The sequence below is a fragment of the Corvus brachyrhynchos genome, unplaced genomic scaffold (assembly GCF_000691975.1).
Source record: "Corvus brachyrhynchos isolate BGI_N302 unplaced genomic scaffold, ASM69197v1 scaffold126, whole genome shotgun sequence".
NCBI lineage: Eukaryota > Metazoa > Chordata > Aves > Passeriformes > Corvidae > Corvus > Corvus brachyrhynchos.
The window spans coordinates 6,782,656-6,808,010 of NW_008239283.1; the positions used below are offsets into that span (position 1 = coordinate 6,782,656).

The 25,355-nt window shown below is 40.1% G+C and overlaps 1 protein-coding gene and 1 long non-coding RNA gene across 2 annotated transcripts in view; both read left to right on the forward strand.

Moving 5' to 3' along the window:
- The window catches only part of LOC108448171, a 9,111-nt gene extending 7,867 nt beyond the window's left edge, over positions 1 to 1,244 (forward strand). Inside the window, exon 3 of the long non-coding RNA XR_001863968.1 lies at positions 1,235 to 1,244. This is a non-coding gene — a long non-coding RNA (uncharacterized LOC108448171). The remainder of the gene's footprint in view (positions 1 to 1,234) is intronic.
- Positions 1,245 to 15,025: 13,781 nt separating this feature from the next.
- Positions 15,026 to 25,355, forward strand: part of OSBPL11 (oxysterol binding protein like 11) — a 25,402-nt gene continuing 15,072 nt past the window's right edge. The window contains exons 1-5 of the mRNA XM_017740202.1: positions 15,026 to 15,124; positions 16,178 to 16,353; positions 17,148 to 17,227; positions 17,989 to 18,171; positions 21,831 to 22,032. Coding sequence (XP_017595691.1) covers positions 15,063 to 15,124; positions 16,178 to 16,353; positions 17,148 to 17,227; positions 17,989 to 18,171; positions 21,831 to 22,032 — 703 coding nt within the window. The 5' untranslated portion in view covers positions 15,026 to 15,062. The remainder of the gene's footprint in view (positions 15,125 to 16,177; positions 16,354 to 17,147; positions 17,228 to 17,988; positions 18,172 to 21,830; positions 22,033 to 25,355) is intronic.

Below are 25,355 nucleotides of genomic sequence, written 5' to 3' on the forward strand. Positions count from 1 at the left end.
GGCACCGCCGGGGTGCGGCACGGGGGACACGGCTCCCTCTCTCCCTGTGCCCTCCATCCCTGTGGTGCCCGAGGGCGGGCGGCTCCCGTTCTCCTGTATCAGCGCAAAGCTGCCGGGGGATGATGTACCTTTGCTCCTGCCTTTCAGATCCTCTTTTCCCCTCGCAGAACGTGGAGACCGGTTTAAAGTTGTTGGAGGCGCTTCGCCGCTTTCCAGCCTTTCCAAAAAAAGCCAAACTTTGTGCCGAGTTCTAGATCTTCTTTAAGAACTTAATGGCAGTCATTAATTTTTTTTATTGGTGCTTTCTGTTAGTTGCTGTTAGCAAAACTGAGTGTGCACGGAGTTTCAGTCTTATCTAACTTGTTTTAAGAACGTCTATGCTTAGCATAAATCAGGGTGATTACTCAGGTTCAGCAAGTCAGCAGAAGGGAGCAGAGAAAGCCGGAGAAGCCGAGCACACGGCATTAGTTTGAATTATTTGCCTGTGTGTTCGGGAGACTTGAGGGTTTCCATATGCTTTTTTTTCTGCTGTGCTTTCTGTTTGAACACATTCCCACTCACACGCTGGTAGCGGGCTCTGCAGCATCACTTGAGAGATTTCCGGATTTCTGCTCCCGGGTCTCTCCTCCTTGGCTGGAGTTCTGCCATGTTGCTGTTGAAAATGCTGCTGTTCTGTGAAGTTTGCACACTTCTCCTTCAAATGGAGACTCTCCAGAGCCGTCATCTGCCAGCCCAGATGGACTGGCTTGCTGTTCCCTGCGTGTGGAGACCGCAGAGCCGGAGCGTGCTACAGACGGACGGAGGGACGGGGACGGCTCGGGACACGAGCACCCAGGCCTGGGATGCGCAGGCACCGAGCGCCCCGGTGCTTTTAACAGGGAGCGAACAGCTCGGTCATCGCTGAAAATCTGGGTCATGAGTAATTTACTTTTCTGGTGACTAGTGCCAGAAAGAGAGGTGGTGATTTCAGGGTGAATATCTCAGGCTGTTAAGTCGGGAAAGCTAATTGTCAGGTATAGCTATCGGCTGTTTTAACCACTGTTCCCAGCTGTTTTTTAAACTTTTTTTTTTTTTTAACTCTGGATTCAAGTAGGACTGAATTTTCTAATGAAAGTTGCTATTACTGTAACCAAGCACGCTTTTATTGTCCGTATACTTTGCATGTGAAACACAAGAGTTAGTTTATGCAATCAAAATAGATATATTTTATATTTTTATGTGGAATTGGAGGCAGTCTTGGGATGAGGTGCCTGATTTGCCTGGATGTCTTTTCAGCTATGCTGTGTTTGGGACGGTGGTCACTGGTCAGTGCTGTGCAGTGAAATGCCACTTTTTAAAATTATCCATCCAACTGTTTTGTTTCTTTTTTCAGTGCTGTGGCTTGTATGACAAAAATTTAACCAAGTCTGAGTGTTAGCCATTTTGTGGCTTGACAGCTCTAAGTGGGACTTGTCCTTATTATTCCTTGTAGCTATCAATATCTTGTTTAATTTGCCCTACCACTTTGGTGCTATTTTTCTTTTTCATTCTAGATAATTTGGAGAAACTTAATGTATTTATTCTATTATTGTGGACACTTGAGATACCTCACTGTTAATCCTGCTTTGTTGGGAATCAATTATTTACTCCTACATTTGTCTCTCTATCTAATTACCCATAAAATATCACCTTTCCCCTGTCTCCCTAGGAAGCCCTCCTGAACGAGATGCTGTAGCTTAGCTTTCTCTTTGTGAAATTACTTCTGTGCTGAAATGTTTTTGACAAAAGACAAACTCCCCAATGATAAATCAGTGTCTAACATATGGGTTTTAGAAACAGATTTTCTGGGAACTTTTGGTGGAAGTTTGATCTTTAGGTTTCATACAGCACAGTGTGAGCAATGTGTGGTCCCACAGATTGGCAGGAGTAGGGTGCTGAAGTACTTGCTCTCCCTAGCCCACATCTGTTACAGAAGTTTAGCTCACTGTTTGGTGAAGCATCTGGTCAAAACAGCTATAGCAGAGTTGTCAGACAGTGGGATGACAGGTACTTGATACTCTAATGCTCCAAGTAGGGAATTAAGATTATGGATAAAAAAATAAACCTCCAAGACTGCTGGAACCTGAACTAATGAAAACTGATCTCTCAAAGAGGTGCAAGGTCACAGATCCTTGGCACAAATTGAGTATCTAGAAAATAAAAAATGAAGCAGGAAGTCTGACTTTATATTTCTGTAGGGGAGTAATAGGGAGATTTTTAAGTAGCCGTGATAGAGTTAGATCAGATGTCTATCATAGTGGAGAAGGACAACCAGAGGCTGCCAGACACTTCAGATGATGTGGAGATACAGCTGAATCTCCTGTCAGACTTCCTGCTTGTAGCAGTGTCCTGGTGAGTTTAGGCAGCCAGTATAGCAGTGCCTCTTCTGATATTTGTAAGGGATTGGTTTCTTCTGAGGGTAGGAAGAGTTTATTTTTTTTACTTAATAGTTAAGTTAAGAGTTCTTGAGAAGCTGCTCCTCTAGTCATCTGACAGGAAATGATCTTGTTTTCTTGTCAGTGTATTATCAGGTCAGAGTGTGTCTGAGAATGACTAACCATTGGCTTCATTTTCCTCACTGGGGTCAGGAACAGCCTGAATGTTAACTTGCGTTGAAGTAGATAAAGGGACCCTCAGAGCCTGTGCTGCACGCTAAATTCTTTAACCCTGTCTTCATTTAGAGAAACAGTTACCAGGAGGTAAGACGTCTGAATAACTTCAGATTATTAAAAGATTACTTGATAAAATAGTTTAAGATTGTAACGTTTTAATTATTTTTATCAGTAACCAAGCTATGAAGTAAGTACAGCCTTACCTATAAAAAGAATTACTTTCAGTCAGCAATTCTGCCTTAACTCGTGACCATCTTCATTTGGTTTTTGCCTTGCTCTGGGTTAAATGAACAAGAGTGGTTTCAAAGTAGTGAGAGAAAGGAGACAGGTTGGGCCAGTACCTCTGTGACATGTGATTTGTAGTCATTCAAATAACATAAAAATTACACAACCAGAAGGCAGTGTCTCTGTGAGCTGAATGGAGAGCTGACCAGAATATGTGCCAGAGAAGTGTAACAAGTCCTGTCAGCCTGGCTTGAGGGGCTTTCAGATAATTTTGAGAGAAGTGACTTGCAATCACTGGTTCTTATTTATCTACAAAATGAAGTGTTCAAAGTACTGTGGTTGACTAGAGAAACAAGATTGTCTTTCCCAGTTGGAAAAGCACATGCTAATGTGCTGTCTTCTTATATTTTTCTTAGTGTTTCTGCTCTCAAATACATAAATCAATTCAGCTGCTATTGAAAGTATTCCCAGCATTTCTTCCCCTGCTGGTAGAAATACATGTAAAATGTTCATGAATTTCCCAAATGATTGCTGATTTTGAAGCTTACAAGCTTTCAAAACCTATTTGCTTTTTCAGTTCTGCTTGTGTTTTTCTAGATAGCTGCCTCTGTTCCTTATTTCTCAAATGGTTTTAGCATCTGCTCACTATGGATTTAGCCATGTATAGTTATAAAATGCTACAGATTGTGTCTTTCGCTCTTTGTTTAAGGAAGCAAGTTACCTTTAGTTAGCTGTTCCTGAGAGTTTACCTGAATGCTGCAGGGTTATTCACAGTTGTCAGTATAGTAAACCATTTGGATGAAAGTAGCTTCAAGGAGTAAACTTCCTAGACTGGTAGTATTTTTTTTTCTTTTACTTTTTTTTTTCCTTGCTAGGTGTGACAATGGCCAGTAAGACGGTTCCTCATGCTGGGTGGCTTCTGCTTGTCATTAATTAGTTTTTTAAGTTAAGACAGATTCTCTTGCAGAATTACTCCGTGTGGCTTTGGGCTGGAGTGAGAGGCTGAGAAGAGCAGAGAGAGTTTTGCCAAAGGGTAACACTAAATACTTTTTGGTATCGAATGCAAATGGATGACAAATTTTAAACAAGTGAAATGGTTGCCAGTCTTGTGGCTTTTAGAGGTTTTTCAGTTGACACTATGCAAGCATCTTCATAAATACTAAAAAAAGGTAGTAAACAATTACTGACCTTAATTCAATCTCCTGTGTTTGAGCAGGCCAGCATGTGACAATGTAGCAGAAGAACTGGTAACTGGAACACATGAATATATTTTAAGTCTGCATTTTGAGATGATCATGAACACTTTTTCATAAAATGATCCAATGGGAAGTGTGTTTAGAGGCAATGCTCATTTCTAAGTTTGATCCCAGTTACTGTTGAGGATGACTAACAATGCTTTGCACTTCAAACATGTAGAAGCAAAGCATGTGAAACTGAGCTGGGCTGTGGAAGTGTTTGATTTTCCTTCGTGCTGTCTTGAAAAAATGATCTAATTAGCAGTAGTAAAGGGAAGTGTCTTGAAACTGATACAATACTGATCCTTGTGTTGGGGTGTCACCATGTCAGTCTTAGTTGCAGGAGACAACCGAGTGTTCCTCCTTTCTCTATGTTTCTGCTCACATTCCAAGAAGTGTTTGATCTTGGGAGGATAAACTTCATCTGGTTGGTCTTTAAAGCTGGAACCAGCTTGGTAGAAACAGATACAGGAGGTAATGGCAGCTCAGTGTTCAACAACACATGGAAACCTCTCCTTTGCTGGTCCTCTGTTCTTGTCCCGGCATCAAATCCTTGCTGAGGCTCCAGTAGGGTGTGTGAGCTGACCTAATCAACTGGCTCCTGAGAGCAGGCCAGAATTTTAGCTACGCTCCCTGTTGCTTGATAAGTAGAAGAAAAGAAACTTGCCAAACCTTCCTGTAAATGTTAGTGTCATCCTAGGACGGTTCTCACTTAACACTGGTATCCCTAATGCTTCCTTTTTAGTACCCATCTCCCTTGTTCTGGATTTTCTTTTTGCATTGCTTGAAACAAAATTCTTCGGGATTCTAGGTGGAATTTGCATATATTTGATGGAATCAATAACTGTAACTCCCTTCTTTGTGGTGTGCACAGCTGCAGAGGGAGAGAGAGGCTGTAATTTAGTGCAACAACACATGGAAACCTCTCCTTTGCTGGTCCTCTGTTCTTGTCCCGGCATCAAATCCTTGCTGAGGCTCCAGTAGGGTGTGTGAGCTGACCTAATCAACTGGCTCCTGAGAGCAGGCCAGAATTTTAGCTACGCTCCCTGTTGCTTGATAAGTAGAAGAAAAGAAACTTGCCAAACCTTCCTGTAAATGTTAGTGTCATCCTAGGACGGTTCTCACTTAACACTGGTATCCCTAATGCTTCCTTTTTAGTACCCATCTCCCTTGTTCTGGATTTTCTTTTTGCATTGCTTGAAACAAAATTCTTCGGGATTCTAGGTGGAATTTGCATATATTTGATGGAATCAATAACTGTAACTCCCTTCTTTGTGGTGTGCACAGCTGCAGAGGGAGAGAGAGGCTGTAATTTAGTGGTGTCACTCCCAGGTGGGAGGTCTGGCAAGGGCTGCTCCTATTTTGATTTCCCCCTGCTCTTGCAGCCCACCTCACTTCCTCAGTATCCCACTGTCATAAGAACCTGCTGGCATTGTCACATTGAGGTGCTAGCTCCCAAGGGAGACGATGCTTTGCTGGCATCTTTTGGGTTGGCTGGTGGCTTTAATGCCAAGCCTGTGTCAAAGTGAGTCCTGATCTTCCTTGCTTCTGTTTCTGGTGATGTGTGGAGATACCTCAGCATGGTGTGACATTCAGAAAGCCCATGCTGCTCACTTTCTGACTTATCACTGGTCTTTTGAGATATGATATGGGGTGCTGAAAAGATGATTTTCTCAAGTGGTTGCTGTGAAATTCAAAATTTATTTCTGCAATTTGTGTGTTCCTTTTTATTGCTAGAAATCAGATTAGAAGTGCTGTCACACTTGTTTGATATGCTGGAGGGAACTGACTGAAAAACCTGGTGCCTGAATTTCTTTATCCTCATGTGACTTTTTGCTTAAAGAGTATATCATGCTCCTAACACTAATTTAGAAATTCTGCCCTTCACATAATTTGCTCATTAGAATAGACAAGAAGCTCACATTTAAAATGATCAGCCAGTTACGTCCATCTCAGGATGCATTCTGTGTTATTAAAATATTAAGGTCATCCTTTACCAAACTGATTTTACAGTTGCTAAAGCCTCAGGCACTTCTCGAAAGGCAGGTGAGCCCTTCGTGTTCATACATGTATTTAAATTTGGAACACTGCTCTTGGAGCAGATGTGTTGTAAATTTAGAGAGGTAAATCTTGGTGTGAGGGGTAGTAAGTGGGTGCAGTTGGGGGTAATTTCAACAGGAGCTTCATGTTGACTGATGTTCTAGTAGGGAGTGTGAGAGTTCCTAAACCAGGTGACAAGGTTTGGTTTCCCTTCTCCAGCCCTGTGGCTCCTCAGTGAGTGACTATCAAGAGTGTTGTCCCTCTCTTGCTTCTCAAAGCCTCTCCATGTTGGACAAACAGGGGTGTCGCATGTGGGAGTTGGTTCTGGCATCCAGTGTACTTATGTTCATAGTGGGATGCTCGTTTAGAGTTCAAATTAAGCTAGAATGAAGAAGCACCAACTTTTGGGTAGTGTCTAAATATGAAATAATTTGTGCTGTCCATGGAATAGATTTCTGCTGGAGTTAATGGCTGTTACAAGTGTCTATCCTTCACTAAGTGCAATCAGTATTTTTCAACTTCACCTTTTCTAATGTAATTATGTAGCAGAGTGTTAATTAACTCGAGTACAACATTAACATCCTGCTCTGCCACACACGTTCTCTCCCCAGAGAGAAGATGAAAAACAAACTGCATGTGCCTGACCTAATCACATTGCTTAATGCAGAAGCAGAAAGCAGCAGCTGCTGCTGTTATGTTACTCTGGGAAGGTTCCTGTGCTGTCCTCATTGTACTGTGAAAATTAAGGCAGAAGTGCAGTGACCCCTGTTTACTTACAGACCTTGCCTTGACGTGCCCTCTGATCACCTGCCAGTGCTGATGAATTCTTGTAGGGGATCGCTGCCTGCTGGCAATGCTGCCAGACAACTTTCTTCTTAGGGTGCTTTCAAAGCTTGTACCTTTTCAGATTTCCCCTTCTGTGTGTTTAATGCTGAAATGGGAGGGCAGGGCAGGCTGAAGTTGGGTAGGAGAAATGCTGTTTCTTCGTGTGTCTTAAGCTGCCAATCTTGTATTTGACAGCCTGCTTTGGAGCTTTTTGTTATGGGTAAGCATTTTTTCTTTTTTGCTTTCAGTTGTAAATTCCAGAGTTTTCAAGGAGGCTGGAAGTATTTAAAATCTTGGTTAATTTTTAGGTGTTGTCAAATTAGTTTCCCAGAGAGCCTGCTTTGCACTGAGAAGGTTGGTTACTTGCATTGCATGGAGATGTATCAGAAAGCAAGAGATCTGCTGGACAGAACTGCAGGATGCTGTATAAGGGAGCTGATTTCTGACCCTGGCTCTGACTTCCTTTGTGCTAATAGTCATGTATTATTCAAACTTGTTTTCCCGCATGATCACTAACTGCGTTCGTCTTTCTCTTGGAGGACTGGTTTTGGAACAGTTGGCTCTGATTTTGCGAAACTTTTGCAGGGTCACAGTTGCAGCTGAAATCAGCAGAAGCCATGATTTGAATGTATGAATAAAATAAAATAAAAATTGGACTGTATCTGTCTCAAAATTAGAGAGTCAGAAAATTCATTGTGCCTCTGTTCCCTGTATGCAAATGGAATGAAAATGTTTTTGTCCTCTTACTGTTCATTACATGACTCCTTCATAAATGTCCACAGCAAACACAAGAAAACCACGAGGGAACTCATTATTAGCACATGAGTGCCAAATGAATAATACTTCATCCTCATTGTGCAATGATGAGGAGCACTTTTGAATAATTCCTTGTCTGGGAATCACTGTTCCCTTAAAGCACCAAACAAGAAAGTGGTCCTGCTCTCTTTATATATGGTCATAGTCATAGGTAGTTAACGTGTGTGCTTTCTTATTTAGAATTAAAATCTTCCTGGTGACTTATGCCTCAATTTTAATGTAAGAATAATTTTGCCTAACTTCTCTGTGTCCAAGATTTATAGAATAATTTGGGTTGAGATGGGCCTCTGGTAAATCTCTAATCCAGCCTCCTGCTCAAAGCTTCAGAGTTAGAAGATGTCATTCAGGGCTGCTGAATTGCACCACTTTTAATTGTTTGCCAGCTAGACTTCAAACTACTGGCCATTGCTTCTTGAGTCTGGTGGTCCATACAGGTTTCTGCTTGTATTTATGAATATTTAAATAGCATTAATTGACAAAGACAATTTAAGTGTGTTCTTACTTACTTGAAAGGTGATAATAATTATTATCTTCAATATTTAACCTGAAATGTTGCAAATAATATTTCAAAAATAATTAAAAAACAAGAGGCTCATCTGAGGTAGCTGATCAGTGTATTTACGCTCCATTTCAGTGTTTCATTGCTGCAGAGTCTAGAATGGGAATGTGTAATTGTTAATATAATCTTTCAAAATTGATAATCACAAATACATTTCAAAACTGCAGGAACATATCTGCATCTTTCTGATAGGATAAGAGCTATGAGAGTAGGAGAGCAGAATGCCTTGGGATGGAGTGTGTAGTAAGCTGAACCACACTGAACTGTGCCAAAGGGTGACTAAACAATGCAGAGGTTTGCTCCACCAGTCTCTGTGGATAATGCTAACCAGGATCCACTGCTTTCCCAGATATCATAGGCAGCAGATTGTCCAAAACTGCAAAGATGCTCATCCATCAGTGTTTGCCTTGTATATCAGTACTGTTCACTGGGCAGAGCAGCTTTAATTTGACTGCTTGAACTTTCTGAAACTAGATGAGAGAGTTTTGGGTTAACAGTAATGTGTGAAACTGTGCATTATGGTGTGCTGATGTAAACTGGTAACATAAATGGTAGCAAAGCTGCAGGCAACCTCTCCAGAGGCATTAAGGGGAGAGTTCAGACCTTTTGGGGTGCTTGTTTTTTTTATGTTCCACCTCTAAAATGTTGTTAGCTAAGTTTACAGTTTGTTTTCCACTGATACCATTGCAGCAAAATCTGTTGGGTTGGCTACTGACTCTTGGGTGCAGCTTCAGTTCTGTTCCGCTGACGCAAATCCACAAATAAATTGTCCCTGAGTGGAGTTCTTGCTGACTTGAGGTGTTCACCTGTGTGTGAGACAAATTGCTGAGCTGAATGTCACTGCAATTTTTTCTAGGCAGATGTATTGTGAGAGCTGGAGAGCTCTGTAAATTATAAAGTGGTTAAATAATCAGTTTTATAGTGATTATGTGAGAACAGTGTTTTGCTACATTAATTAAATATTATCTGTCTTCTTCTACTTGCTACACTGCAAAAGTGTTACAGTAGTTTCATTTGTGTGTAATTGACCTCTGCCATTACTGCTCAAAAGAGGAGAATGGAATACGGATTTAGTGAAGATGGTTTTTAAAGAAACCCTGCTAGCTTGATATATCATTTCCCTTGAGAACTAGTATTGATAGAACTTGAGGTACCAACACAATTACTGTGTTGAGAACAGAGGTTGAGGAGGGTGGGCCGTGGGAGAGCCCCTTACCCCTGGGGTAGGGAGGTGGGGCTGCATCGTGCTGGAATCACAGACTGGTGATGGCTTATTTTGGCTGTGCCACACCTTTTCTTTGTGGCAAGCCTGTGCTGCTCTTCCAATGCTTGTCTGTACTCCCAAGGATTTACAGGAGTGCATGTGAAGAGAAGTTTTTATATCTAATGAGGGGGTGTGTGTTGCTAGCATACTTGGAGCCAAGTGGTGTTCTGAAGTATGCTTGGGGTCTACTGTTGATGTTCTTGTCATGGTGTTGGACCTCTCTTCCTTGCACTTGTTCTTGTTTTCTAAATTTATAATTGAGCAGACAAACACATGAGCTGAAGAGCAGGAGCTTTGCTGCCACTTCACAGTTGACTATAGGACGCTGCTGGTGAGTTGTACAGCAAGGACAGTTTTTTTCCTTCCTTCCAAAAGCTATTTGGAAAAGCAAAAGTAATTTATGGATGCAGATACTCTGTAAGCAACTGATGCTTCTGCCTTACCTTGTTGGGTTTACTGGGGAACCTGCTCCTGCACCACAGAGCTGTGGAACTGGAGTGTGCTTAACTTGGTGGTGGTTTCTTGCAGTTGCAGAAGATACGCCCAAAGTGTTCAGTGCTGACATAGCTGTTCGGATTTTTTTTCCACTTTCTCTTCTCCACTGCCTAGCCCTCGTGTGAGGAAAAGGGCAGTCAGTGCACTGTAGATAAGCACTTTGCAGTGCCCATGAGGAAAAAGCAAGCCATTGCCAACAGTGAACCTGTGGGCAAATAGAGATGAACAAGTTCAGTGAAAATGGTCTCTGCTTTTTCTAAACTGTATAGTTGAAATCAGTCATTGGTTTGCACTCTTATAATCCTCATTTCTTTATTTTCTTTTTCTTTACACTTTGCTAGCTTTTAATACGAAGACAGTCTCTTTCACCGGGGGTTTGCATCTTGCTGTGAGCTCAGTAGAAGGGAGCGTCTTCCCTTGGCCAGGAACCAAAGGCACTGTCATAACGGTGGTGGCAGTTCTGGAGGCTGAATCCCCCTTCAGGAGCCCTCTCTGACATCTTCATGGGCTCCAGACTCCTGGTCATCCTTCCTGCTGGCAGCAAATCCACACATACTCAGCTGCCGCTTGAAGTCAGGCCTTACGCAAGTCTGTGGGGATGCCTTTGGCAGCTGCGTTTGCTCTTCAGACAGCTGTTGGGTCTTCAGAGACTTGGCTGCTCAAAGCATCCCACGTGGTGCTGTCTGGGTCCTAGCAAAATTAGAATCATCTGAAGGGCAGCCTTGGAACTGTTCTGTAACTGCTTTCCAGATGGGTGTAATTTTCTGCCACTGCTAGCAGTGGTTTTTTTTTGGGGTAGGGCTTTCACGGAGATCTACACGTGAGGGGTATGAAAAAGGGATGGTGAAGCCTTTTGCGTTGTTGCTGCTTCTCAGAGAAAATGTTGGCCCAGCACTTGTCAGGTGTGAGCCTGGGTTTCTTGGCAGAAGCTCCTGAAAGACGTCATTATGGGACTACTGTTCTTCAGTATCTGCGTCCAAGGCTCGGGTGCTGCACATAAACAGGATACAGGGGAATTTGGCCTGATTGTCACTGTCTTCTTTCTTCCCCAGGACAGGAGACCACCCTGCAAGACACTGACAGCTGCTGCAACTTAGGAAAGGACAAATAAAACTAGAGAAGGATAAATAAGCTAACAATGATCCTTTGTAAATCTTTTATTCCTTTTTTTTTTTTTAGTAGCATGTAGATATGCGTAACTCTGGCTTGTGGTAAACATCTTTGATGTAGGGGAGGGATAATTTTGTGGGAAGAATATGAACTGATATGTAATTGTTCACAGAGGCCTGTCATTTGCTTACATGGACAGTTTCAGTCCATCTCACAGTATTTAGAAACTAAAAAATTGTGATAAATGGACAGTCAAGTTCAAAGGTGTTCAGCCTTTGGGAAAATAACCCAGGTTTTGGGAGGTGGTAGGTGTGCTGGGCTAGAGTTCAGGTGTCCTATCATGTGTTCTGCATAATTTTTTTCTGGATCATGACTTGTATAGTATCCTCACTTAAAGTAGTCCAGCAAAAATTAAAATCAATTTTATTTTTACGTCCTTAAGACTGTGATGTGTCTGTTGCAACATTTCCTTTTTTTGACAGGACATGTGAATTTCAACAGAAATAGGGCCTTTAGGGATTGTTGACTCATTGTTGCTGAGCTGTTGCTATTCCTTTGACAATCTGAGACTGTGGTGAGCATTTTAAATAGCAACAACAGCATCTTGGCTATGGAAAGACACACGTACCCATAGGTACAAGTACGTGCATGTAGGCAGCAGTGTGAATGCAAAGGGATTCTGAAAAGCATAAAGATCCCAAGGGAGCCAGGCCTCACTGTCAGTGTTAAGTTGCTCAGTGTTTTGTGTCCAGTTCACGTCTGAAATCTGTTTTCTACAAGTCAAAAACCCGTGTGGGAAATTTTGGGGACTTTTGAAGTACACTGGTGACTTTGAGACAAGTTTTGCCAGCACTGTTTCCAATGAAACAACAGTAAGGACTTACTCATATTTTGTGAATTGTGGTTATCTGTGAGCAGAGCCAGTGCTTGAACCTCAACCTCTTGTTCTCAAAGTCTACCATTTTACAAGTTTTCTGTAGTGCTCTGTAGAGCTTGGCTGTTAGTTCCATACTAGTGAAATATTAGTGGGTTTTCTATTGGGTTGGGTTTGTTGTGGTGGTTTTTTGTTTTTTTGGTTTTTTGGTTTTTTTTTTTTTTTGGTTTTTTGTATTAACTGCTTTATATCACTGCTTTAGCAACAACAGGTATCTTGGTTTAACTCTTGCTGTGGAGGCACTAATCTTAAAATCTTGAAGAAATGCTTTAATTACAGTCCCTGGCCTTGTTCATAAAAAATACTGAGAATATTTTTCTGTATTCATACATGCAGAAGAAGATTAGGAGTCTAACTGTAGTTCTGTCATGGATTTATGTACAGTTATAGAATTTACCGTTTTGTGCATTGCAGTTTGCAGTGGGTTTAGATTTCTTTAGTGTATATAATTTTCATTTTTTTAAAAATAAACCTTAGTTCAAATGTTGAAATATTAATTCTCAGTCACTTTCTCAGACTTCCATGGGGCGCTGTTCTCAAAGCCTTTCAATTGAACCCCTCAACTTTTGGGGCTGGTGCGACTAGAGATATAAATTATTGAAGAGGAGGCATTTGGAGAAGTTTTTTCACTAGACAAAGTGAAAATCCAAGTGGAAAGGAACATGCAGATGATGGCAAAATGTGATGGTCATTGGATGTGGAACTACATCACCAGAAGAGCTGCGCTCCCTTCTACAGTGCCTTTTTCTGGATGACAAAATTAGCTATTTCATCTGTCACACCAAAAAAAAAAAAAAAAAAAGGTCGAATTATTTTAATCAGAGGCTGTTTAATTTACCCTTGTCAGATGAATGGACTTCCGTAGGTCGTACACATAGGCCTGCTGCATTCACTGCAGTCTGAACTTACCTTTCTGGTTTTTCTTTGGTTCTGTTAAAGGTGTCTGTGATTTATGCACATTAGTTAATGGGAGAGTGCAGTGGCTGTAGCCTAAATGTGCAGGGCTATGTACAGTGTCTCACTGAAAAGCAAGGGTGAGGCTTGCATTCACTAGAGCTGAAAAACAATTAGCTGTGACTAGGGACAATTTGCAGATCATTAAAACCCAAGCTCATACATTTTTATGACTGTGCAATCTCATAATTTTCAGCTAAATTAAGACAGTGAGCAAGTCTAAACTGTACTTCCCTTGTATGCCAATAATAACAAATGAGAGGCGTCTGCAGAGGATGAGTTTGATTATGTCTCCTTTAGCTTCTCTGTCTGTACGTTTAAAATATACGACACCCTCTGCTCTCTTTGGTTTTATTTTTATCTGTAGCACCACTTAATGAGCTATTAGAAATTAAATTCCTAGATAGTCCTGCTGGCTGCTCTCCATTGCAGGATATTACTGCAATACTGATTGCTGCTGTAATAGCTAGAATACATATTTTTGCTTTTAAAAGTAACATTAAAAATCAGTAGCTTGGGTTTTTTTCTTCAAAAAATGTACATTCTTGTATCACTGAAAGGCAGTGATTTACTCTGTGGCTGTTTTCATTAGTGTCACCCTAAATGGCTTCCTTTAGGATGAAACAGTGTAAAATGTTGTATTTATCAAACTGTCCGATTTCTGATTAATCTGGTGATAGTATCTATAAATGAGGTGTAGACAGCAGCTTCAGGTTTTGTTTGGAATTTACCCCAATACTTAGCCCAATTATGTTTGCAACCAAAACCCACTGATGGGGATGATCCCTTGGCTCTCACAGTCCTGTTTGCCCCACCTTTCCCCTTTTGCTGACATGGGCCTGCTTTGTCCATTTAACAACCAAGACAGGTTGCTGCTGCTCCAATGGACTTCGAATAATTTCATTTAATCTTCAACATACTACAACCTACAGAATTTTTAATTTAAAATCTCAATGAGATTAGACACAAATTTCTTTGAAAGAGGCAAATAGTGTCTGATATTTGGGTCATTGTTTCAATTCTTCATTGTAATAATAGGAGCTTTTTTCCTTGTGCTGGACCTGAATTGTCTATCAAGAGTGTGTTCTTCAGTGTAGGATTATGCCCTAGTGGAAGAGGTGAGGGCATTTAGGTGACATTTCTAGATTTATGGGAATGTACATCATAAAGTGGGTCTTTAAACTGTGGTCTTAAAGTGAGTAATTTGTAGCCATAGTACTTGTAAGCCTTATTTAGGGCAATTGATTTTCAGAAGTGGTAGTGTATTTTGCCTATAGTGATATTAAGTTTCCATGCCGAATGCCTTTGATGGATTCTCATTTTTGGTGGTTGTTGCAAGTTGAATCTTTGAAGGAGAAACTACTGGATTTTTGTGTCAGGCCAGAGGAGGAGATGTTTTGGCTTCTGGTTTAGATTTCAGAATTACGTTGATGTGAGCTGCACTTGGATGCTGTGTTCTGTAGAACATCTGTCAGGAGCATGACTGTGTAGGGGGAAGGGTGCTGGACAGGAAGGATTAATAACACCACACTGATGTAGGAGTAGCTGCAGACTGTTTAGGTTGGTGACTGTGATCAAGGGTCTGTTAATAAGCTAGTGAAAATAAATTTTGTTCAGGAGTACAAAGTTTGTTTTGAAGACCGAGCAGGAACCAGAAGCAGCGTGCATTCTAAGTCTTTAATTACCTGAAACTTGTAAAAATGTGTCCAGAAGTGCCTGTTGAATTGGTGCAGCTAATTATGGTTTGAAATTATTTGGAATTCAGTAAGTCTGATTAAATTTTTGTAAGAAATTATATTAGGAACAAAGCTGGAAAATCTTTAAAGTGTAGCTTTATTAAATTGATAGTGCCATTCTAAAAATGAACATGAAAATTCATCTTCTGAGACTAGATAAAGATGGTCAGAAGCTGGGAAGATCTAAAATGTGTTTGGTATGGTCTGATTGCTTTTTTCTCTCTTTTGATAGCGATCACATGGAAAATATTTATGGCTACCTGATGAAATACACCAATCTTGTCACTGGTTGGCAATACCGGTAAGTCTTTTATAGTGCTCTTTAGTAATGTTGGTTTCTGCAGCATCCAAATGAACATGCTTCAGTTTTTTTAATAATGCTTCGATTTCCCTTTTTCTAGTAGACAAACTTTATGCAAGAATCTTATGCTTTTCTCAGTATAGATTAAGCTAATATGTAGATGAATAATATTTGTATTAAGGCATGAATATAGAAAAGGCACAGGCAATATAAAGCACTTAACTCATATAGTGGCTTATCACTATGTTTGCATGTGTAAAAAACATTAGTTTTTTTCTCCTTTTCCATTAAAAAATACTGTCTTTGTGTTTTCTGATGAGTCTTCCCCTTGGTCCCAAGTAATGCTACCACTTAAAAAAATTAAGACTTCATTACTGTAAATTCAAACTCAAGCAGCCTTCTCCCTTTCCCCAGGATGTTGTCTCCGCTGGAATAAGTTGATTTTCTGTCAGGTGAAATTCTCTGGTCAGGTTTCTTGTTTAATGCTGTTCCTAGAGCAGCACAGTGCAACCAAATTAATATTGGAGTGACAAGCCCATAGTGTACCACCCTGTGCCACCTGTGCTGCCTCTGGCGTGGGGTGACTCGTGTCAATATACTCATCATCAAACTCAAGTGAAAGTTGAAGCATAATGTCCACGTCCCTTTTTGAGAAAAAAATCTGGAATTGCTTCAGTTTCATGGTTTTGCATCTCAACTCTTTTGTATCTGGGGCTGTTCTACTGTATGTAGTTTAAGGATTTATTAAGCCTTAATGATTCAGGGCATCATTTCTGATTCCCAAAATCTTGCGATAGTGTTCTTCTGTGGACACATTATTCTGTTGTGCAGTCCCTGCTCTCTGGGAAAAAAAAATGCCAAGAAATTAATTTTTGTGCCATCTTGGGGACATAATTCATATGTTTAGGGTTGTCCTGACACAAGTCTTTCAGTCCCAATCCCATCTGTGCCAACTTGTAATGAAAGTATTGAATTCTCCCAGTACTACCACCTGCCCGAAAAAAGGAAAAGGAGCTGGTATTATTTAGTGTATTTGCTTTGTTATCCTTGCAGGTTTTTTGTGTTAAACAATGATGCTGGCCTGCTGGAGTACTTTGTGAATGAGCAGTCTAGACATCTGAAGCCCAGAGGTACCCTGCAGCTGGCTGGGGCTGTCATTTCACCCAGTGATGAAGACTCTCACACCTTCACAGTCAATGCTGCCAGTGGGGAGCAGTATAAACTAAGAGGTAGGACCTGGATTCTTGGGCAGGGGATCCTTCCACTAGAGGACAGTCCTGGCTCTCACCTGGGGCTTGGCTTGGCTGCAGGGCCAAAGAGAGAGAACCTGGTTGGCAAAGTGCTGCCATGAAAATTATGTGCAAAACTTCCATTGCACTGTTCAGCTAGAAACGGTCTGTACTTATGGATAGTTCCATAATGTTTGGGTTTGATGACCTTCAGAAGACTATGAACTTCATATGTGTAGAATGGGGTTTAATCTTCATATATGGTGTCCTTAAATTGTACTGATTCAAAGTTTTCTAAATCATTGTAGATAGCAATACTGTGGTGATGCTCATGAGAACTTAATTATTCCTAACATTCGGTTTGTTAGCCACCTTATGGTGGTTATAAAAGCCCATTCTCTGATTTTGTAGGCTGCAGAAATCTAGGCTAATAACTTTGAGTGTTTCTTCCCTTGAAGACTTGCTGTAATTTTCTAATTTGGGATACCTTACTCTTATTCCAGGAAAATGTTTCATGTTGTTAGATTACAGTATTTGTGAGAGCAGTTATGGTTTGTTGATGTTTTAAAATCAGTTTTGTAATACTAAAAATAGCATACAGAACGAAAAAAGTGTACACTATTTATGTTCAACTTGATTTGATGTTGTAGTTATTACAGGCAAACAAGTTTTAGATTAAAAATAAATTACTTTGCACTGTTAAAGTCTTGTGCTTTTTAAGAATTAAGCAGCCTTTTTTGCCCATACTTTGTAATGTCTTCATTAACAGAATCCGTTTGGTTTGCTTTTATTAGCTACTGATGCTAAAGAGCGGCAGCACTGGGTTAGCAGGCTACAGATATGCACACAGCATCACACAGAAGCTATTGGAAAGGTATGACTGATGCTCTTATGGGCAAAAATCATTTAGGCTGGTGGTAGAAGTAGTTGCAATACAATTTCAGTGTTACTGAAGCCCTTCCATTTTGGGAGCTTTACTTTTTTTTTTCCCTTTTTTTCCCTTTTTTTTTAACCCCTTGCTTTTTTTCTAAAAACCACTCAGCAGCCCAGAGATAAATTTAGGATGAGTTCCCAGCTTTGAGAAGCAAGTCCTCAACACTGTATCTGAGTACTGTTGTTTCCATTTGCTAGCCATGTGGTGGGTATGCATATAGTGTATTTTATAGAACCTCCTGGTTCCCATAACACCTGTTCTGATACCTGATTAAAATCTTGCTTTTAAGTTACAATCAACATCTTGTAGCTGGCTTTGTCGTAAGAGATAAGTTGAATTAATATCTCTAAATGAAATTCCGTTCTCTTAAATGTCAGCTCTATCCTTGCAGGATCTGTTAGGAGTCAGTTTCTGGTACTGTTGCAAATCAAGGACTCATCTTTAAGTCAGAGAAGTGATACTTACCGATCAATCTAATTTCACAGATTGTTCTTAATTAGACTGTAAAACAGGGCAGGTAGAAGCAGACAGTGCACAATATTTAGCAGTTGCTACTAGTGCATTATTAGGGCTTTGCCATCTTTCCTTGCTCTATAAAAAATTAAAAATGGAACTGTTCTGCTATATCTTTCACATTAGAACATTTGCTGGTTATTAGAATTAATTGTAAACATTTCTTAATATGCTTATTTATTCACTAGAACAACCCTCCTCTGAAATCTCGCAGCTTCTCTCTTGCATCCCAAGGAAGTGCCAACTCTCCTGGTGTGCAGAGAAGACCCAGTCAAAATGCAGTTTCCTTCTTCAATGTTGGACATCACAGATTGCCAACTGGAAAAAGAGTTCCCATTATGCAGCCAGATCACCTTGTAGATGTTAGAGAGGTTTGTATGCTTTGAATTGCCTTACAGTTTTTTGAGAGAGCCATGGTGGTATTTGTAAGGTTGTGGAGAAACCTGCTGTTCTTAGTTGGGTAAATTGTCAGTATCATGTCCTTAGCTATTGTTAGCACAGCTGTGTGAGGAAAAGTAACTTGCCCTGGCTGATTGTAGAAGTACATGGTGTATATTCTGTGATTTTTGTACTCTGCAGTAGTATCCTGGTGCTGAAGGTAGAACCATGCTCTCATCCTTGCAAGTCGTAGCGCTACAGGTGACAAGGGAATATCCTTAAGGGATATAACATCACGTACTATGATACTATTACACACTTTTCTTCCCACGTCAAGCTATAGAAGAACTGACTAAGCTGTGCTTGTATCCCTTATTACAAAGGAGAAGTTGGTCATGACTGGTGTTTCAGAATGCTAATACCACTTTCTGGTATGTTGATTCATTTAGACAAATTGTCTAGGGATGGGTGTGACTGAACAGAGAGCAATTCAGAAGCCTGGGTTTTTTTCACTGTATATTCAGGTGCAGTGTGTTTTAGGAGAAAAACCCAGAAATAATTACCTTTCCATCTTGACTGACAGAACAGACTGACTACTGGTTGATTTTAACTTGCAAATATTTCCAGGATGGATCTTGCCTATCTAAAGAGTACGTTGCAAACCTGTGTTACTTAGTGGTAGCATTGATGTTAATAAGCATTTTAATGTTAACTGTAATTAGTGTGGTGTGATACATGTCTTGGAAAAAATAAGTTCCAGATGGAGGGCTTTTTAATTTAGCAAATAAAGATGTAGGAAGTGTGGAGTTCTATTGACGAATTGCTAGAAACTGAACTTTGACAAACTAGCATAGAAGAGTGCTGTGTATTGTGAGCCTCATTAACCTTAAAATATGTGGCTGAGCACTCCAGTAAGTTCCCAGGTAAATGGGTGTTGCAGATACTTTCACTGGTATGGCATGCTGTCATTGTTCCTTGATTCGTATCAGGAACAATGATAAGGTGTAATTATTCAGTAGTTTACACAAGGTGACTGCCTCTTTAAACCTTAGAGTCTCTGAATCTCTCTCCACAGCAGACTGTTCTTGCAGATGTCTTGCAAAAGGGTAATTGCTGCCATCCTGTTTTTATCCTCTTAGAGCAGTAAAGTCTCCTATAGTGCTAATGCAGAGACATGTGAAGTCCTGCCAGGTACTCAGGAAAATAAAAATGTTTCAGAAATGGCTTTTTCACTTTTTGAATTTTCAAACATCATTATGGCATTCAGAATTTCAGGGAGGAAAGAGGAGTATGTGTGAGCTGGAGCACTGAAGCAGTGGCTTGCATCCTCTAATTGGGATGAAGTGGAATGACTTTTCTTGGCATTGCAAAGAGCACAGGAAGCTATTCATGCTCTTTTGATTGCTGCTGCATGATTATTTATGAACTTAAAAACTTTTGACCTGTACAGATGAAGAATCCTCAGTAGTACTGGCTTTTCTGAATGTTAGTTTGCTTGCCTTTTTAAAGTTAAAATGCTCATTAGATAGAATGCCTACCTTTTTTTAGATATGGTTAAAATACTGAAGAGCAGGGACGTGCCTGTTACCCCTGAACATCACACAGCTGGAATACTTAAAAATTCTTTTTGAAAAGCTGTGGGAAGAGCAACTTTTTTCAAAGGATCTGCTACATTGTGACCTTTTTTGATTTCCCCATGAATTGCACTATACTGGGTCTTCTGTCAGTCCCTTTCCCTTTGACTGCCCCTTGTTCTTGGCTGAATATGTGTCATGATGCCGACTTGGTTACCATGCAAAGCAGGAGGTTTAAGAAGATCTTTTTGCTAACTTGCACTAAATGCACGTGTGTGTGTTTGCAAAGTGAGAACAATAGCCTGTGTATTTTTCCTAGATTCTGAATTTTTAGTTACTGTGCTTTTCTTCTCCTGGGACTATTTTTGTTTATTTTCCAAAGCTGAGTGTATAAATATGAAAAGCCTTAGGACTGTTGAAAATGTGTTCTTTGAAAGGGAAGATGTGCCTATTTGAACTTCATAGCTAAGCATAGCATGGCTTGTCCTATTGACTGGCCTGATCCTGGAATGAAGTGCTTGGGGCCTACCATACGGTGAATTACTAACAGTAAAGGTCACCAGAAGGATTGTGGTGATTTGTCAACTAATTATCTGTGGGGGTTTTGTGTGGGGTTTTTTCTAAGCCAACACACTTTTTCAAAGTTGGAAAAAAACTGCGCTCAAAGGCTTCTATCACGTTTGTGACTGGAGAAAAATGAGACACATGTTGTGATAGCAGCTGGTGTGTTTGCATAGGCAAGGCTATATATAACTAAATGTTTTAGTAGCTTTCTGTCCTGTTGCTCTTGGGATATGCTAAGGCTGGCTCTGCACAGTTAACACCACTTTTAAAGAGCCAATGCTCTGTGAATTCACACCTTCATGGAGCCAAGCCCTTAAGAGTTCCAAAGATCACATACTATGAACTTGGATGAATACATGTTCCTTAAGTATTGCATAAAATCTTAAAAGCAGTTCCTGGAAGGGATTGCAGGTAGTAGTACTGAAAAAAAGAGTCAGTCAGATACTGCTAGGATTGGGAATTAAATAATTGTAGCGAAAAAGCTACGTAGTGCCATAGCAGTTAAATGCATTATTCTTTAAGGATTCTTTAAAGAAATTCTGCTGCTGCTCTGCTAAATCAATCTGTCCTTACATTTACCTAACTGCCAGAACACATAATGGCTGCAGAGTAGTGCTGTCCAGTTAGATGGATGCTGTTTGTTGTTCCTCCCCAGAAAGGGGGATTAGCATATGTAGGAATTTACCTTCATCCCTGTGATTCAAAATCAGGTAATATTTTGTTTCTGTGAGTATAAAGAGGAAGGTGCTGCTTGATGGCTGTTGTGCTTTGCCCCCCTGTACCTCATGTGGGCAGATGTGCTGTTGCAGATTCTGTGATTTAGGGGTGTGGAGCTCTGTGTGAAGGAGGAAAGGAGTTTGGGGGAGAGCAAGTGGAACAATGACAACAGGGCAGGACAGCTGCAATCTGAACACATAATGAAAGTGAAAATCCTGCTGGCTTTTCTTCCCTCCCTGCAAAGTAAATGCTGAGATAGTGATAATCAGTGTGGTGTCAGTGCAGATAATAAATGAGGATCCTGTATGGTTTGAGCCAAAATGAGGAATAGAGGTCTTTTCTGTTAGAGTGCTGCACCTCTGCTCACAGGGAGTGAAAAAATATTGATACACAGACAGTAGATCCTGTTCCAGGCTGTGCAGAGCACAGAGCTTAATTACTTCTCACACAGAGTGCATGTAGGGTTCCCCCCCATCCCTATCAACTAGGCATGAAACCGTTTGATATTTACTGCAATAAGTATCATGTTCCAATTCCTCTTTGCTTTTTATTTTGAAGTCGCTTTGATATTCGTTGGCTTGTTAATAAAGTGCCATGTATTTTCGTGGGTAAATTCATCGTTCATTTAATGACTCTCTAGTAGTAGTAGTTCTCGTAAGTACAGTTAATTTTACATACATCTGTTGCCTTGTAGTTTTATTATTGTCCTAAAATCATTTGGGATCCTCTGTGTACACAGCTGAACACGTATCACACAACACTTCTACCACCTGATAAGTGACTGTTTGGTTTGACAGATGATGTCTCAGGCTGAGGGCCAACAGAGAGACTTGATCAGGAGCATAGAATGCCTTCCTGCCTCCGGTCACCTTACATCCTTGGATCAAGACCTATTGATGCTCAAAGCAACTTCCATGGCGACCATGAACTGCTTAAATGACTGTTTCCATATTCTCCAGTTACAACATGCTTCTCAACAAAAGGGATCCTTACCAGCAGGTGGGTATAGGTGCTCACAGAGAGCAGAACTCTGTAACAAATACAAACCCCTTCCTTCTTGCAAAAATGTTCGTTCCACAAATGCAATTTCACATGGGCAAAGGAAACTGCTGACTGCCTGGTTGCTTGTGAATTTTTCCAGAGACCAACTTGTTTGTGTTGGGTGGAACTCTGTTCATGTTGTATATATTTTTAAAAATCATTTATTCTATCAAGAAGTCTGTGTCAGCAGCTATATAAATGTAACATCTAATTGTTGTACAACATCTCACAACAGAATAAACTACATAAGGCACCCCAACAAGAAGGCTGCCTTTGGGATGTAACTGGCTACTCAGGAACAGTAATAGTGGAGGGGGAATTTAGGGGATTGCAGATTCTAGGACATGTAGTGTCCACTACATCTCTGTCAAATGTCATGCTTTTTTGATCATTTTTTTGCACACTAAATACCTATTCTAAGTATTTACATGTGTGTAGCTTCCATTTCTAGTTAAGCATTAAAATACAATACTCTAAATTTGCACTGGTTGTTACTAATACTGTTTAAATATCAGCATTCTTGTTTTGAGTTACTGTCTTAGTCTAAACCATGGTCTAAAGACAAGTGTATTCTATTCTGAGGCCAGAATGGACTTGTAAGCCAATGAAAATTGGTTAAAGGTTGAGAAAAACAGAAAATCTCTTTTTAATAAACAGCTGACCACCCCAACAAACAAACAAAACCCCCCCAAACCCTACTGCTCATGTGTGTGGAATCTGTGCATTCACAGGCAGCAGACAAGTATGTTGCCATGTCTGCACAATTGATCACTTCTATGCAAGTAAGAGCTTAGTGGAATTGTTCTACCTGATTCATGTCAGTGTATGGAGCTGAATGTGGTTGTGGTTGTTTGTAAATTCTTTGGCATCTTATTGTGCCTTTTTTTCATGTGTTCACTTTGTGGCTTTTTGTGAGCTTTACAGGATTTTCAAATGCTTCTCTTGCACAACTGGTCAGTAGATATAGTAAGTAGGTAACAAAGTACACACAGAAGTTGTCTCTCCCCTTATCTGTCCCATAATCCTCTCATATTTGTGGTGCCTGCTTTTCCAGGGCGTATTATTTCAGAGCTGTAATTAATTTAGCTTCAAAGATGAAAAAAAAAGTTATATAAAAGTGTTAAAACGATATAAAAAGTGTTTGTGATTTTAAAATCACCAGAGGCATTAAAAGAGAATATGTGAATAGACTGAATTAAATTTTTTGCTGTATTTCAGTTCAAAATTTCATTTTAAAACAAAAAAACTGGATGGCAACTCATGAGCTGTTTGTCTGAACTCTGAAGTTATGCTGAAAGAACTCTTCCTATTCTCTGTGAATTTTTTGACTGTTAATGCATAACTGTGGGAGGTGCACATCAGAAGTGTCTTTGTTTTGGCATTTTCACATATGCACTACTAGGATGGCTTTTTGACTTGTGTCTGGGGACATAAGTAGGGTCCAATGAGCACCACTGTAATAACTTAAGAAGACACTTTTGGTTTGGAGTCTTTTTGACAAGTGGTGTAGGTTTTTAGTTTTTTAAACCATGCAGGGAAAAGCTTAATTCACTGATTGCTATTCAGTTGGTATCTGCTTGTTAATGGACAGATCTAAAAATACTGCTTGAACATGTCCAAATCTTGAAGATTTTCAGTGATATCCTAGGGAGATGGATGGAGAAGAGAGGATCAGCAGATTGGATACTGGGGCCAGAGTTAAAAAGAGACCATTAAAAGAATGCTTGTGTCTTTCTGCAGCCTTCCATCTCCTCCCCTGCTGTGGCCTTTCTAGAGACACTGTAATACATTTGTTCCTTTCAAGGACTGCCAAGAACTTCTTAAATTTTTTTTTTTTAAATCCATTTAGCTTAGATTTCTCCTCTTGACTCAGGAGGGATCCTTCTGGTTCAGCTGCTGGAGCCAGGCTTAAAAACCAAGGATTAGAAATTATGTAAGAGTGCCAGTTTGCTATAGATCGTTAAATGACAAACCCTGCTCCCCCCCCCAAACAAACAAAAAAAAGAAAAAAAGCAGAAGACTGAAAATACTGCCCCAACACATCAAAGTGTATTGTGAAACACAAAGATGAACAAGAAAGTTCCACCCGTTAACTTTTCCTAAATTCAAGTCAAAAGTGCTGTGCAACAACAATTTGCAACTCTTGAAGAAAAATGTAGGAAGTGAAAACTCAAGAGGTCTGCCCTGTAGCAGAGGGGAAGTGCTGACAACTGTTTAAAAAGAATTTGGGTGAAGACTTTAGGGGAGGAAGAGGTCACAAGTAAAGAGAATGGCTTGTGCCTATGCAAAATAGCTAAGAGCAGATTTGTATATGCTTTTCCAGTGGAAGAGAAGTATTAAGGTGGTATCTTGTCCATTCACAAAGACTAAAACACAGCTGGGAGCTCAAATCTTTCAAAAATACCCTCCAAACAGCAAAAAGTAAACAGAGAATGTAATAAATAAGGTTATTCTAGGGGTTTCTGATAGAAAATATAAAAGGGATGCTGTGGGTTAAATTCAAGATAGTACAGAGGCAAGTGAGTGTGGATTAAATGCAATTTAGAACATGCAGTTAGAGATTAGTGTGTTGAAATTTACAGCTTAGAAAGCAGGTGTCATGAGGAGGTTTTAAAGACAAGTAAAACCTTTTCAAAAAGGTATGATAATGACATTCTGAGCGTCTTACTTTTTGACTTCTTTGACACTTCTGTTTAAATAGCTTAAGTTTAGTGTGGTCAGGAATTCTTGTTTCTTAGGATGTAGTGAATTAATGAGTAATGGATGATGAAAATAAGCTACCTTGCTGTGGAAAAGTTGTCTTGTCTCAATAGTAACTTTTTTCCTGCCCCACTGTCTTCCTGGTAGAAATGCTGCTGTTTATCTGAATTAAGCTTACTCTGCCTGTTGTGGGTGGGGATGTGACCTAGTTGCAGGTAACAGGGGTCTGGTAATAAAGGATTGTGTATCATATGGGAAGAGACAGCAGACACCTTAGTATAGGTGTCTTAGTATAGCGCAGGGAACTGCTATTGGGTGGTAGAAATTCAGAATTTCCTAATAATTTCTGTGTTTGCAATCCACCCGAGATGGTTTGTCAGTTTGTGCATTCTTCAGTAAAAACTGATTGGAATCACCTGTACATTATTACCCTTTGAAAAAGAATGGAACATTTGTATTATTAATGAGGAACCCGACCTGTTCTGATAAATTAACTGGGAGTAACTAGAGATGCCGGAATCATCAGGTGGGTAATAGCTTTCCAAACCCTGCAGCTTTTTTTTTTTTTTTTTTTTTTTTTT